Consider the following 16,696-nt stretch of genomic DNA (forward strand, 5'->3'; position numbering starts at 1 on the left):
ACGCTCAATGTTTGTGAAACAAACTTTAGGAGCTCCAAAAGAGCAAACGACATAATTTAAATTTTTATTTTAGTATAAATGAAGATTCTACCATATGGTGTTATTGGAAGAGATAAAGATGGAAACCCAATATTTGATCCAAAGTTAAAATTAAAGTTACTGACAAGACAACAACTTGAAAAGTTGCTGAAACCAAAAAGGATGAAAAATGAGAAAATGAGAAAATGAGAAAGAAAAAAATTTAAATTATGCAATTTTATTTTATCATAAATGACAAAATTAATTAAGCCAACTATTTCTAAATTAATGATACCAATGAAATCATTTCATGGAGTACTTATCCCAGGTTCTTCACAATTAGCCGGGGCAAGTGTTGTGACTCAAGGTGGAACATTAGCGAATCCATTCAAATTATTAACTAAAGATGAACTTAATAAAATGATGATAAAATAACTGATAACAAAATTTTATTTCACTACTACCATAAAAACAGGTGAAAAAACAGGTGAGATCTCACCTAGCCGCTTTGCGGCTCTGACCCTTTGGTCTCTTCACCTAAATTATATTTTTGGTCAAAGCTTCCACGAGAGAAAAGATTCCTCATTCGCTAAGGATTCCAAAAATGAAAAAATCATTGATTTCGGCTGAGAAAAAACAGCAAAACCCTTCTTCCACGGGAACAAAGAAATAAAGAAGAAATAAAGAAGAAATAAAGTAAATTTTTTATTTATTCCCGTGGAAGATAGAGCACTTTTATGATACTTTTTATTCACGACAAACAAGACAAATAAAGAAAATGAGAAAATACGGCGCTGTCGCGGTTCGAACCACAGACCTTGACCCTCCATAACACCACCTTAGACCACTGTGCTACGTAGCCTGTCGACATAAGATTTTATAAATTGCATATTTGACGTAAATTTATTTCCCAGTTATTCAAAAATAATTAATTATTGAATGACCTGAAAACATTAACGTAAACATTAACGTAAACATTTATTTCCCCGACTGTTGTCAAAATGTCGTGTTGTCACACTTTTTCAGAGAAGTTAAATGACCTGGTAGCACATGGTAGCATGGTAGCACCTTCAGTTCTTCAAAAAATAATTAATTATTGAATGACCTGAAAACCATGAGACTTTGTCTCCGGACTCTTTGAGTCACTTAACGATAAAATAACTGAAAACAAATTTTTATTTTTATCATAAATGAATACCCCACAAGCTCAAAATTTACCACGAATCATAACAAGGGAGGAAATGATAAAAATGATGCAAGAACATGTTAAAAATAACAAACCACTAAAATTGAGAAAATGTGGTTATGCGGTAATGATGGAAAGAGAGATGTTGTCGAAGAGGAATAAAAATTAAATTTGGATAGAGTTTAAAAATTCATCTTTATTAAATTCATCTCTTCCAATCAATTTATTTATTCTATTAAATTCTTTTATTTTTGCTTCACTCAGTTTAAGGATTGAACGATAAGTTTCTAATTTTTCGATTATTTCTTTCCTCTCTTTATCGTTTTCAACCCCACCGCATTGTGGCTTCTTTTTGTAATAGCATATTTTTGATTTAATTCTGTTTAGTTTCTTTTTATATTCATCGTCTGGACTCTTGGATGCTTCGTTGTCACTCATTTCTTACGAATTAAAAAAATTAAATATTATTTAAATATAATGGAGTAATAAAATAAATCGGAATTTCTATTAATTTATTGTTAACCTCAACTAATGCATTGCCGTTAATATATCTAACAAATTCAGCTATTGTGTCAAATCTTCGTCTTCTTTTTGTCATTAATTTATCAGTTTTTCCATAATCGAGATGAATTAAAACTTTATCTCCTTGTTTAAAATTCATGAGCCCCGAATTAATTTGTTCACGTTTAACATCATTCAACCTTTCCATTTGCTTTCTAATATATTCCCATTCTTTTGAAATATCATTTTTCATTTCCACCGGTTTCATGTTTATTGTTCTATGCCATGTATTATTGTAATAATATACTAACTGCTGTATGATGGAGTCATGATTTCCATCCCAGTATATCTGACCGTTAACCCCTAACGCATCTCTAAGAGTTCTCATTACCGCATCAACTATTTTATTATGAAACGTATATGGAGAGGATGAAAAGTAAAAATTAATTTGTGGGAAATAATGAGCATAGCTGCCTGAAATCCTTTATCACCATCACCCCTTATATTATCTACTCTTTCATGATCTAGTAAGTATTGAATAGCTCTTCTTGTTTCCTGTTCTGTTTTCCCTTTCACCGGAATGCAATATAAATATCTGGTGTTAATGTTAATGGCAAATAAATAAGTAACGTTTCCTCTTGAATATTCTAAATGATCGATTTCGTATGAATATGGATATGGTGCAAATGAAGGGCGACTAAATTTTTCCTTTAACGGTTGAATTTTTGGGTCAATTGGTTTATTTAATATTTGAAATCCTTTTTAAAATCTTTTTGCTTCTTTAATGTTTGAAATGGATATAATAAAGTGAATGATGAAGGATTAACTGAAGGAGGAGGTGGTACTGTCGTTGGAGGTTTGGTGTTGCAGGTGGTTTAATTTTATCTGCTTTGATTTTGGATTTCATTCCCCCTTCATTAATTCTGGATGTATTCTATTCATTTGTTTTAAATATGCTGTATATAAAGGTTTGATATACTTTCCCGCTTCGAGTTTATGTTGAAGGATGAATTCCAAAAGTTGATCTTCATTTAAAAGTCGGGCTGAATATGGTTTAACTAATGAATCATAAATTAAAGCTTGTGCTTCATTTATGGTCTGAAGGACCTGGGCGTTTTGCACCTTTTGTTTTTGTTCCTTTGGTTTTTGCGGCTCAGGATTATATAATTTATATAATTTATATAATTCATCAATATCTTCTTCTGTTAATACTTTATTTTTGAAATCTTTCAATTGTTTAAGTTGTGATTTACTTTTTCCCTTTGAATATTCATTATTTTTAATTTTGTCTTTAATTTTAGAAATTATTTTATCATGATATTTCAAAACTTCATTTTTATAATACGAATAATAATAATCCATATCATCACCCGTTATATTGTTATCATGTTTTTGGAGATATGATTTTAATTCATAATAATTAAGAAAATTTTGATTAAGTACTAAATCATCAATTAAATTTTTAAATCTGTTATCCATTTATATAAAAATAAAATAAATGTTTTAAGGGTGCCCACCTCTTTGAATCATAGTATCAAAACCATTATTAACGGTTCCTTTTGTCTCTTCTGTGGCATTTTATTAAATAAATGGCATACAACATCCATTTTCACAACATACAGCCTTAGTGTGTGCTCCTGTTAATGCAGTCTTACCGATTGTTAAGCGAGTCATTGACCCGTTTTTAAGTTGTAAATTAATATTCTGACCATCAAATATCACTTTATCATTTATTATATCCAAATAATTTTTAGGTGTTAATTGTTTATTTTGTCGTAAACTAACACCTTTCATTTTTTGTGCAATCTTTTTAAAATCACTTCCATCAATTGAACCGTTGAATGAAGTATAACACTTAGGACATAAAGCAACCATGTTATCACCTTGTTTCTCAATTGCTAAACCCAATAACTTCTTCTCATGTGCTTTTTCTTCAGCTTTATTCTTTAATTTAGGTTTAAATTTCTCATTAAAACAGAAGAAATCAAAAGGTGCGAATTTGTAAATGTTTTTATCATAAAATTTTTTATCGGTTACAATTGCTTGAAATGCTTGAGTGTTAGGAAGATTTGGGTCGCCAGCGATTGCCCAATAAGATGAATCAGTATCACCTTCAATGAAATGAAAACGATTAACATCCATGCATTTATACAAAAATCATAAATGAAAACCAAATACCAGTATTTTGCGTTATCTAAAGTGAAGAATGCCTCTTGTAAACATGTATCACATCTATAAAATCTATCTTTAAGCATCACTTGATACGTATCCTCTCCTATTTCTCTTATGTTTTTAAACTTATTTGACATACATGCAACGCGTGCCTTCTGTGCATTCATTATTTTAGTCTTTGCGTAATTTTGTGTATTCATTGCATCGTAACCATATGATCCATTAAGTGAAATCTTGCAAAATAAACTTTTTCCTTTATTTCCTTCTAATTCAGCCTTTTGTCTTTCGTTCATAAATTCATTCGCAAATTCATTAAAACAAGTATTTTTCGTAAATGTTAAAATTGATTGAATGTCATCAATGATAAAATGAAATCTGTCTATTAGATACCAAAGATAATAAGAAGAAAATGGTTGATATTGGTTGTGTGTTGATGCTAACTGAGTTAATTTTCTCTGTTTCTGGTCAAACTGGTAGATTGTTTGATTTCATGTAATTATACATAAAACCACCAATTGTTTTTTCATCTGTGATAATATCAAAGTTTCTTATTATTGGTAAAAAGTTTATGTAATCATTAATGTATTTTTCATCAATGTGACCCTTTACTTCAGCCACGAATAAAGTATTTTTCTTCTTAATTATTCCCAGTGCTTTTGCTTTCTTTGTTGCTGTATCACAAATGATAACACCATTCAATCTTCCCGGCATATACATTTTATGGTCAGTATATTGAATGAAATCATGAGGATTAGATGAAAATGATGAAGGATATAATGAATTAAAGTCAACACCAACGAAATGAGTCATAATGTTGGAAGTGTCCTCATTTGATACAGTTTTAGTTTCTGGATTATATGAAAGTTTATTAATGTGCGTGATTCCTTTAAGATTTACTCTATGTTGAACATTTGATAGACCACCAGTAATTCCATTACGGAGAATGTGATAAGCTTCAACTGAATCTAAAGTCATTGGTAAATTATTTTTTAATGTATAATTTCTTAAATTGATTCTTAAACGTTGAACATCTTCATCTTTATTTGATTTTACGACATTGCAATAACAACACATTAACTGACAATTTTCTTTGGTATGTGGTTTTTCATTATCGATTCTATCTAATGTTGGTTTATTAGCATATGTAAACGCTTTACCACACATTTTGCATTTAGATGAAAGGATTAAATCGTGATAGTATTGATAGTCATCCATTGAAACATTGTTTTTAGTATCCCTTTCTGCTTTTTCATCTTGTTTCTTATATGAATCAATTTTATATTTCCAATACTTTTTTGTTAATTCAAAACTTGATTCCACATTTTCTTCTTCTGGATATGTTTCGTTAGGATTAAAGTCTTTATATGCTAAAGCGTAACGAATCATTGATGCATTCGATGATAAAGAAAGATTATGAAGCATGTCAATTTTATAAACAAATGTTTCTTCAATAATTTTATCAATTGGGTCAATCATAATTTCAACGTCTTTATTGCAATAATGAATAAAATATTCTAATCTATTCTCAAAATTTTTAGCATCGTTGAGATATATTTGATAATCTGAATCGGATATTGTTTCTTGAGTTAATGCTGAATAAAATGAATCTTGAGTGAATGGTTCCACTTTATATAATTCATCTTCGTAATTCTCCCATGTGATGAATTGATAAGGGAAAAAGGATTTAACACGTGATTTATTGTTTCCGAAATCTTGAGTGAATTGGTCTAATGTTCACCCGCTATATAATTTCTGATGTCAATAAATCTTAATTCATATGGACAGTTTGTTTTCTTTACAATGATTTGCTTAAATTGAGAAGAAGAACCCAGCATTGATTTTATTTTCCATTTTGCAGTGTTTAAATCACGAAGAATTAAATTTAAATCAAACTTTCCCGAATTAAAACCTATGATATTCACTTTATTGAATTCCTCATCTAGAAGTTCTTTAAATGCTTCCTTCTGTTTTCATTTAATGTATGGGACAAAGTCCCGCCGTTTGGTCCGTTTGCGGCTTCATTAATTCTTCATATTGTTCAATATTTGATTTAGCAACTAATGAACAGGTTGAAAATAAAAACTCAATCCAATCAGAAATAAAAGAATCACTTGATGTTAAGCAAAAATTCCTCGTAAATGTTTTATCACGGTCTACGACCTCGCCGCTTCGGTCTGAAAGACCTTCAGGACTCAAAGAGTCCGTTTGCGGCTTTATTTTGACAGTTGATGATACCATAAATGGTTTTAAGTAAGCGTTCAAAGTTGCACATTCAGAAAGTTGAAGTTCTTCTTTAGTCTCTAATGTTTCGAAGTCAAAAGTAATATAATATCTTGTTGGTTTATAATATTCCTGCAAATTGTGAGCTAATAGCCATTGATATATCTTCTGTTTCGTGATATGTGGTGCATATGGTTGTTGTGTGTTTTGCAATTGAACGTCTTGAATTAATCTTCCATTATTTTCTTTACATTTCTCACAATGTTTTAAAAATCTTCTTTGGTTTTTCCTTTCTGGGTCATCACGGATAGAATATACTTCTTCTTTGCAAAAGGGGCAAACTTTATATCCTGTGAGTGCTTCAACGTCTGTAATTCTGTCAGCGTGAAGTTTTCCACATGGACTCTGTGTTAATAAAATATTTACTGTTTCAAATTCTGGATCTATCATTATTGATTCCACTAATGGAAAGTCTACCTTATTTATGTCTACGTCTTCTGGTTGAGGGTCACAATAATAAAAATCAATATTAACGTTTAACATTCTTGCTAACCTCTCACTTTCTGATGAAATGTCAAATCCTTCATATGCATCTATGGCTTCGTTTAAATAACTTCTACGAGTTTTAGGATTAACACCATCAGGAATGTTATAGAAGCGTTTAAATAACCTTCTACCTTCGGCTCTTATTTGATTATCATTCATTTTAGCTGTTCCGTTTTTGTTCATTTATGTAAGAATAAAAAATTAAAAAATAAATAAAAATAAAGTTTATTTTTTTAAAGTCCAGGGCTAAAGTCCATAAAATGAATTAAGAACACATAAATTTTTATCATCTGCGACGTGACGAATACATTTTAATTTACTCAAGAATGCGTACCCTGATACATTAAATCTAATTCCTGTCTTATTTAATTTCACAACTTTGAAAAGGAATGTATGAATAGCTATAAAATGATGAGATGATGTTTTATGGGTTGCTTCCATTTTTTCTGAAATAAATGAATAAATATAATGTTTTATAAGTTTTCATATCTTTTATGTTCTTAATAACGAATGGTATAGACCTTTCAACTTCGTCTTCCTTCGGTGCTGTTCTTTCATATGAAACATTATTAGTATCTTCAATAATGAAACCACAATCGCATAAAATTTTATATGTACCAATTGTTTCTTTTGATATTTTATCTAACAAATCAAAAACTTTATCAACACCTGTACATTTATTTAAATAATAATTTGTGTAAATATCATGGTCTTCTTTCTTAATCGTATTTGTTGCATATGTTACATTTTTCAGTGCTTTTTTGAATTTTTCAGAATCAAGAGGAGGTGAAAGTAATATACATGGATAATCTCCATCGTCAATAAATTGTAACTTATGTTTATGAATAAATTTTGTGCCTTCTTCTGAAAGTGTTTCATCTATTTCACCATCTAATAAATTTTTAGTAGATTCCAAAAAGTAATTTTTATATCTTTCTTCATGAGATTTTTGAACTTCTGATTCTGAAGCTGGGATATTCATTAAACCCTCTACTTCATTCTCATTATATTTTTCAACTTCTCTTAATTCCTTAATTTTTTCATCTATTTCATCTCTTATTTTTTCCAGTCTTTCAATTTCATCATATTCATCATCTTTAATCCGTTCTTCATAATATTCAGGGAAAACATCAGGTTCTTTAGGTTTTTCTTCTTCAGATGTGGGATATAAGAAATTTATAACATCATCTTTATTCATTTTTCCATCATAATCTAAATCATTTAATAACTCCGCGAATTTTTGACAATTTCTTAAATAATATTTATTAACTTCATAACTCGCCTCCTCTAATATATCCTTTATTTCCTCGTTTGTGAATCCCAATTTTTTAACGTCGTTAGTCTTGACACTCATTTTCATACGAATTAAAAAAATAAATTATTCAAAAAATGTAAGACATGAATTTTTAAAGTTTATTTTTCATTCATGAATGATAATTATATCTGATTTCTTTTACTCTCTCGTATATACTAGATTTGAAGAATTCAGAACATTTCCCATAATCTCCTAAATGTTTTCTTATCCCTAACGTGTGCCAGTTATTATATGAAACTGAATAAACTTTATCTTTATCTTTACACCTTTCATCACTTCCAATATATTTATATCTCAGTTTTGATTTAGCATTTTCATATTCATTAGCGTTTAATAATTCACAGTCTTCCTTTTTAAATTGATGTTTAAGATATTCAGGATTTAATACTCTACGTTTATATGCTCCTAACTTAGTCCTAAAGGTTTTTCTACAAAATTTAGGAATTCCATCCTCTTGAATGTCATCAATGATTTCCATTTCATTATTTTCAATTTCTTCTTCTCGTTTATGAGGTCTTTGATTATGACTCCATTGATTCCATGAAATTAAATATTCTTTATCATTATATTTATACCTCATTAGCTTATTTTGGCTTTCATATTCATTTAATAATTCACAATCTTCATTTTTAAATTGAAGTTTAACCCATTCAGGATTTAAACAATGTTTAATTAATCGCGGAATATCTGACATCATCTATATATAGCTTCTTTTATAAAAGATAAAAAAATAAATTATTTTAAAATTAATGTTAATTTTTTAATGTGTTTAGTATATAAATATTTTAATGCATCGTCTATATATAGATGTTACAAAAAAAGTCACACAACCCGCACTCATCTACTACTTTCGGTTGCAATTTTTAATCGTTTTTAATCTAATATCATATATCAATTTTAGTTATATTGTACTGTGGATTGAGCCATTTAAATCGACGAAAATTCAATGTTCAAATAATTTCAATAATAAATCATGTTCAAGATTCGATTCTAAGCAGTTAATTTTATTCTTTATCCTATGAGATATCATGTTCAAAATATATGAATTAATTTCATAAATCACTTCGAAATGCTGGACTGCTTGTTTATTTTTATTTTTATATTTAAAAATATAGCAAAATAAAGTAATACAAGACATTCTTATATCATTTAAATTTGAATACCATACCGGAAAACCCGATTAGGCATTTATTCGCTGATTTGTCTTCTCTTTCGTTTGGGTTAAACAAATTATCGAGAAGATAATGTTCTCTCTTGTATTTCGTTCTCAAAATTATGAATGATCTGAATAAGAATGCAAAATCTACAATCTCATCACCGCTACTGATGTGTTGATATCAAATTTATTCATCAAATGGATTATTTTATGTGACAAATTATTTTCTGCTCAAATATTGAAATGTACAGATCTATAAAGTCACCAACAAATAAGAGAATAATTATTAGAAGATAAATACATCGTCTTTATATCTTTATCACTATTCAAATCGTGACCATTGCTTTACATCAGTATTACATGCAGCAAGTATCTAGCAACCATAATCATAGCTCAGTAGTGTTCATTTTTTTCGATGGTTTTTAATTCAGCAACAAATATTTTTTAGCAATGGCAGAAAATGATCCGAATTTTTATCTCGCAGCAAGTAAAATGCACATACATCAGAAAATGAAATTATGTCTCAACCGTATGAAATGCAAATCTTATTTTTGTCAAAATCTATAACCTTATCAATTTTTTTTTTGAGATAATGATACCTTTAGATTTAAATGCCTTCATGAGAAGATGGTGTATATTGGGGTACATCGTTACAAAACTTCTTTCGGCATTTATTCGGCAGACAATAATCCATCAGCAAACGTTTTATTATTCATGTAACGAAAAAATCTATACAACATTCAAATCTCAATGGTTTAATGTGGTAAACATGTCTGTAGCTATGATGCTTGCAACTCCTTTCGCCCTTCTAAATGGGGGAACCAACGTTTTTAAGAAATTATTTCAATTACCAATGAAATTTCTCTTACTTATCTTCGTTTGCTCATTTTGCGACATCACACAATGCTTTACCAACGGTAGAATGCTTGTTATCGGCGGCCTATCCTTCTCTTCCCTGATAGAAATCCTAACAATCATTTGTATGATTTTTTTCAGAAGAATTTTTCTGAAAAAACATATGTACGGTTATATGTGGATTTCAGTTGGCCTCTGTTTTCTAGCTATAATTAGCCTGACTCTCTCACAGTTGATGTCTTCCTCGTCGAGTTCACTGAAGCCAATGGTTTTATTCGTTAATATCTTCTTGAGCCTATTTAGCGTGCTTTTAATCGCAACACAATATATTATTCAAGAGTACGTCATTCATAATTCTGATCTCGAGCCAGAAATACTTGTTGGTTGCATCGGATTAGGAGATTTCGTTATTATGATGTTTATGATCTATCCGTTTGTATATTTCGTGAAAGATAATGAATACTTTACTATACACGAAAGCTTTTGCCAGGTTTTTGAAATGTTTATTCATTCAAAAACTATAATCTTCTCTTATTTCATTTATATCTGCATAATTATTATTCTTAACATGTCGTTTGTGAAGCTAATCCTGTATACAAACTCGATTTATGCAGTAATGTATGATATGCTCGGTGAAGGTTGCAAAAACCTTATTGAAATCATTAAGGATCTGACTCCCGGCTTTCCATTTAGAGTAGAAAAGACAAAGAAGGCTCTTACTTACTCAATTACTTTTAATTCTCTTTCGATGATTTTAATTATTTCTGCTTTAATGTTTTTGACGGAATTAATTAAAATCCCGGGATTTGAATACCCAGAACCCGAGAAATTTTTGATCCCCAATAACAGATATCTACCTCAGACAGATCTTAGCGAAAAAGAAAATGCGCAATTTGTTTGATATTATCAACAATTTATTTGTAAATGTAGATTATACTATCTTAATCTGATTTAAGTTTTTTAGATTAAATGTGACTGTGGTCAATTTTGTTTTGTTTCATCGCAACAACCACATTATAAGGTGCAAAAGAAAATAGATGGTTATGATATGTGCGCATAGGTTAACTATATTCGTTTCAAAATTATCCATTTTGCTCAAAATTCAAAATCGATTTTTTTTATTTTAAAAGATTTCCAGTTCAGCATAATCAATCATGATTTCAAATGGATTTAAGTCAAAGTTGATTAGATATCTACGCTAAATAATTCTTATTTCATAGAAATAAAATGTTTTTTGTTGGACTAGGATTCTGCGAAAATTGAATATTCTATTTTTGAAGACCTAAGTGATGGTGCTCTTGTAATTACAGATTCCCAGATTATTTATAAATCAAGCGCGCATTTTAAGTGTTCGTGCAAGCAATCCAATATCATGGATAACAAATGCCCGGTCTGCAATAGGATTTCAAGGAATAGTAAGCGAGCTATCTAATCTCTTTTAAATAATATTTCAAGAGGAGAGAGTATAACTACATTTGCAACAAATGAAGATAATTGCCATCATCATTTAAATAATACATCAAATTCTGATTCAAAAAATGGAACTATTAGACTGAATTATGGAAATGTATTTCTAAAGGTGTCAATATTTCAAACTGTATGGCCGAATTCCCTCATCCTGGCGGAATCCCATTAAATAATAAATTATTTGAAGGCAATTTTATGAATAATCACAACATTTATTATTTTCTTATGATAAAAGTAGATACCAATTCGTTTCTGCGAAGGTGGTTTATTATTTTAACAGTCATACTTAAGATTACATCATCCTTAATCAAACTTAGTATTCGAGAAACAGATTGTACTATCGATTATCCACCTTACAAAGCAAAGTTTAGTAAAAAATTCTTCAATCTCATATTTATGTCAGCGGGAATGTCTTTGGCAATACCATGTGCGCTCGTTCTCAATAAATTTAAGCCAAACGATTTAAAAGTTAAAGTTCCTTTTAATATGAAGCTTTTGATTCCAATAATTTCTATGTTAGATCTTTTTAATACATTTTTCAGTAATTTATCAGCACTAAATAAGGGAATATCCTTTGATTCTTTTGAATTAGCTTTAAATGTCATCGCGATCATCATTATACAAAAAGTTTTCATGCACAAAGCCATGTACACTCATATGATATTAGCTACTATCGCTTTAACTTGCTCAATAATCGTTCAAATAACTAATGATTTTTTAACTAATGAAAATAAGCATGTTGCCGTCCCAAACATAGTTTACTTAGTTTTAGCATCACTAATGAAAGCTATTCATGCCATACTTTGCCAATACGTTTTACAAAATTCAGATGTAGATCCAGAACTTTTCATCGGATTTGTTGGCCTAGTCAACCTAGTCATAGTGCTGTTCATTATATATCCCATAGTAAGTCTCATTAAAAAACCATTCTGCCATGAAAACCTTTGCACTTCATTTCGAGAATTTTTCAGTTCAAAACCTCTGATTTTTGGCTATTTCGTTTACTTCTTTAATTGTTTCCTGTACAATGTATCGATAAATAGAGTGCTCCTTTATACAAGTGCCCTTCTTTGGTCGATCTACTTAATCCTGAGTGATGGAATTAAAGGAATAATAGACATTATTAGTTTCCTAATCAAAGATTTCCCTTTAAGAAAGGACATACCGGATGAGCATCTTAATGTAAAGCTTATCTGCACTTCTCTTAATGTTTTCTTTCTTGCAATCGCAATTTTATTGTTTACTGAGACAATAAGAATCCCTTGCGTTAAATACCCTGAAGCTGAAAAATACGTAGTTCAAATTAACGAGATAAATAAATAGAAGAATAAGTTATTTTTATAAAAAATTTTGTTGATATTTATTTCATAGTATTCTTTTTTATATCTCACAAGACATCTCGTAGTTTATTGAATTGATGTTCAGCTATATCTTGAAAATGGATAAATTACCTTATTGAATTTAAATTTAAGGCTATTTTTGAGAAGAAACGATATTCACACAATTGAAAATTTATTCAAAAACGTGACAATTAACCTCATTCCTTACCATTGAATCAATTTAATATATTTATTCATTTTTTAAATAATGCATTTACCACAAATCGGCTATGGCACATTCTATGCTACTGATAAAGTTAGATTAAAAGCAGCTCTTCATTATGCAATTGAAGAATGCGGAATTAGAAGTATTGATACTGTTTGGTCTTATTTTAATCAAGAAATCATCGGTGAAACACTACAAGAAATCTTTTCTAAAGGCATCATTACTAGGAAAGACATTTTTATAACTTCCAAATTATGGAATACTCACCATCGGCCAGATTTAGTTGAAAAGGAGTTACTACAAACATTGCATCAGCTGAAACTAGACTACATTGATCTCTTTCTAATCCATACACCAGCATCATTTAAATCCATTGAAGTTGATGAAAATAAAAAGATAACAGATGACGATGCATTTCCGCGAGATGAAACAGGAAAGATTATCATTGATGATATCCATATCTTAGATACATATCGAGCAATGGAAGCCGTTCAAATTAAAGGACTTTGCAGATTCATCGGAGTTTCCAATTTAAACCAGATCAATTGAAAGAAATTCTTTCAAAATGCCAAGTTAAACCATACGCAATTCAAAATGAATGCCACGTTTACAATCAGCAGAAAGAATTGCTTCAAATATGTGAAGAGAATGATATATATTTGATGGCTCATACAACTATCGGAAGGCCGCCAACAAAAGGTCCTAAAGGATGCGCCCTTATTGAAGACCCTTTAATTGTTAAAATCGCTCAAAGTCATGGAGTAAAACCCTCCCAAGTTTGTATCAGATTTTTGATTCAGAAGTCAAAGAAGTACGTAGCAATACCAATGTCAATGAATCCTGTAAACATCAAGTACAATTCGCAGATTGGCTTTGTTCTTGATGATGACGAAATGAGACAACTTGAAGGCCTAAATTTTAACTTTAATTTTGAAATGCCGAAGAAAAAGATTGAACATTAAAATATTTATTTTTATTTCATTGTTTATTTTATAGTTTGATAGCATTATATATTAAATCAGATCGGATACCATTAGTTAAAGTAAGTAATTAAACTCAGTATCAGATTTTATCCTTCAAAAAATTGCAGATCAAGACTGTTGATCAAAAAATTTTACAAGCATTCAAAACTGAAAAGTATCAATTGTTAAAATTTAATTATATATTAGAATATGATCAAATTTGTTACAATATCTTTTTATCGTCCTAATTTTTATATGGAAGTTTCGTTATCTTCTCAAGTTGAGAAGATCGGACTTCAAGAAGTATTTAGAAGAACATTTCGTATTGATAAACCTGCAGTAGTTGCTGAATTACCAAATAACGAATTCATCATTTGTTCACTTGGTAGCGCTGTTTTTGTTAGTCAGCGCGGAAGCATGAAAACAATACCTCTTAGTTTGTACACATGCAAATATATACCAGAACATGATCTAGTTATTGGCATTACCAATGGCGTTCCTCAAATTATCTTTTTTCAAGGCTCACCTGACTTCAAGCCACTCACAGAACCTATAAGAGTACATTCACCATACATAAATCAGATCGAATATCATGAAAGAATACTAGTTGTCGCTGGTTCCGGTTTTGACATCTTTTCTGTTGATTTAAAACGACTATACTTTGATCCATCTCATCCTATAGTTACTTTAAAACAGCTAGTTTATGTCAAAGATAATATATACGGTTCACTTTTCGATAAATTGTATATTGACTTTTATAGAAAGAGAATTTTAGTTCCTCTCGGATACGGATACTCACTGTACTCGTTTTCTGGCGAAATTATTAAGAAAAACGAATCACTTTTCCCCTCAAAAATCAGAACATCAGCTTATTTTCCATTTACAGGAGAAATCACCGCTTCGGAAGTCGGAAGTGCAAAAAACATCTTCAAAAAGTTTATAATTACAGACTATCTTGGAAATATCCGAGCGTGGGATTATCTTGAGAAAAAGATTTTTGAATACGCACTTGGGAACAAAGTAGTGATGTTCTCTGAGTTTATAGATAAGAAGAATCTTATTCTAATTACAGAAAATTTCGAAGTTTTTATATTTAATTTGAAAATGCAAGTTTTGACGAAGTTATTAGATTCTCAAGGTCAAATTCTCGGAATATCGATATACAAAAACCCTTTACGACTATGTTTACTCTATTTAAGCAACGTTCAAATTTATAATATTTATAATCCTTTGGAATACTATGCAAGCAGCCTCGAACCTCAAGTTCGGATCATGCTTACACAAAACGACCTGTTTTGCACTCGTAGTTCAAACGGAGTCCTCACATTTTATCCAAAAACAAAAGAAGTGCCACAAAACATCATTTCTCGCAGCAGCACGAAAGTTAGAGACATTGTTTATGACACTGACAGGAGAATTTTCTTTATTTTTGAAAATAATGTTTGTGAAATTTTTGATAAAACACAGTCCTTGACAGATCCAGCAAGAAGACTTAATTTTGAATGCTCATACATGTCAATTAGTCCGAGCCACACCCACATTTATATTCTTTCTCCATACAACGAAGTGATTTTGCTGGATTACTTAAATCTATCTATAATTAAGAAGCTCAGAATAGACAATGATACATACATAGGTATAAAATCATCATTGACAGAGATATTAGTGTTCACAAGAAATAGTATTATCACAATAAATAACCAAACTTTGACAATCAAGAAGAATCCAATTGATGAAGTCGTACAAATAACAAATGATAAAGAACTGATTGGAATTTTGTACAAAAATAACGTTTTTACTGTTTTTAACGCGAATTCTTGGCAAATTATTTCCACGTTCAGAAGTACTAGTCCTGTCAAATCTATTAGCATGCTGAATGGATTCTTCACTCTGATTTTAGAAGAAAATCAAATAATTATTGGTAGATACGGCAGATTTGCACAACAGTTCTCATTCCAGTTCGAAATTTATTCTGCTGCAGTTGTTGAAGACCAAAAGTTATATATTTGCGGTCCTAGCTTCATTGCGTACATAGATCTAAAGATTTATTACCCATTTTTGCTTGAGCAGAAGGACGAAAAGCCGATTGTTGGAAAGCCTTTCTTCGAAATAGTGAAGCCTCCGCCAATTCAGATCCCAACTCCTCAGACTTCAGAAAAGAATTTGGAAACTTCTCCAATAAAAGAGCCACCGAAGACAGCAAGAAGGAGTGGAAGATTTAGAGTGCATGAGCCAGCTGGTGGCAACTCGAACACCCCAAGAAGAAGCATTGTTACGATCAGTTTGAGATCGATGCTCGATGAAATGAGGGCAAAGTCAGAACCTGTGTTTCATGAGCAGGATATTGAGCCTGCTCAACTCCCACTTTTGTATCCAAAATAATATTGTTATGTTTCGTAATAAATTTGTTTGTAATTTTTGTTATGAAATATCATGCTTATACGATTTATTCTAACAGAAAAAAATTATCTCTCTCATTTTGCTTATAATTTATTGCTTGTAATGATGTTTTCAATTTCATTCAAAATTCAAAAATTGGAATAATCGCAAAATTCTTTCAGACCTATAATGTTTTGATGAGATATTAATATCTAAGAAGAATTTTTTAATCGAATATTGACAATTAACCTGTCAAATATTGCACGATTTGAAATTTTTGTTAAATTGGTCACATGAAGAAAAATGTGGGGAATTTATCATGGTAATAAATATTTTTCGATAATTAAAATTGAATGAAATTACAAAAAAGCTTT

At 30.1% G+C, this 16,696-nt stretch overlaps 5 protein-coding genes and 1 pseudogene across 6 annotated transcripts, besides 2 other annotated features; 3 read left to right on the forward strand and 3 right to left on the reverse strand.

Moving 5' to 3' along the window:
* Nucleotides 1–7,766: part of a mobile genetic element that runs on past the window's edge.
* On the reverse strand, nt 1,370–1,642 carry TVAGG3_0644090 (uncharacterized protein; the record flags this gene model as incomplete). The annotated part of the gene is made up of 1 exon (XM_001287289.1): nt 1,370–1,642. The coding sequence occupies one exon, from the start codon at nt 1,640–1,642 to the stop codon at nt 1,370–1,372; it is 273 nt and encodes a 90-aa protein (XP_001287290.1).
* Nucleotides 1,945–3,184, reverse strand: TVAGG3_0644100 (annotated as a pseudogene). The gene has a single exon. A coding segment is annotated over exon 1 (1,240 nt).
* TVAGG3_0644110 (uncharacterized protein) lies at nt 5,989–6,826 on the reverse strand (the record flags this gene model as incomplete). Its single annotated transcript, XM_051241384.1, has 1 exon — nt 5,989–6,826. A coding segment is annotated over one exon (838 nt), but the record flags the coding sequence as incomplete, so codon positions are not given.
* Nucleotides 7,649–7,965: a mobile genetic element.
* Nucleotides 7,966–13,023: 5,058 nt separating this feature from the next.
* TVAGG3_0644130 (oxidoreductase protein) lies at nt 13,024–13,530 on the forward strand (the record flags this gene model as incomplete). The annotated part of the gene is made up of 1 exon (XM_001299329.1): nt 13,024–13,530. The coding sequence occupies one exon, from the start codon at nt 13,024–13,026 to the stop codon at nt 13,528–13,530; it is 507 nt and encodes a 168-aa protein (XP_001299330.1).
* A 113-nt stretch (nt 13,531–13,643) lies between these two features.
* TVAGG3_0644140 (oxidoreductase protein) lies at nt 13,644–13,943 on the forward strand (the record flags this gene model as incomplete). The annotated part of the gene is made up of 1 exon (XM_001299330.1): nt 13,644–13,943. One exon carries the CDS (start codon nt 13,644–13,646, stop codon nt 13,941–13,943), a length of 300 nt encoding a protein of 99 aa, XP_001299331.1.
* A 113-nt stretch (nt 13,944–14,056) lies between these two features.
* On the forward strand, nt 14,057–16,384 carry TVAGG3_0644150 (WD40 repeat-like family; the record flags this gene model as incomplete). The annotated part of the gene is made up of 1 exon (XM_001299331.1): nt 14,199–16,325. One exon carries the CDS (start codon nt 14,199–14,201, stop codon nt 16,323–16,325), a length of 2,127 nt encoding a protein of 708 aa, XP_001299332.1.
* Between the last annotated feature and the right edge of the window lie 312 nt (nt 16,385–16,696).

This window comes from Trichomonas vaginalis, chromosome III (assembly GCF_026262505.1).
Source record: "Trichomonas vaginalis G3 chromosome III, whole genome shotgun sequence".
In the NCBI taxonomy this organism is placed as follows: domain Eukaryota; phylum Parabasalia; order Trichomonadida; family Trichomonadidae; genus Trichomonas; species Trichomonas vaginalis.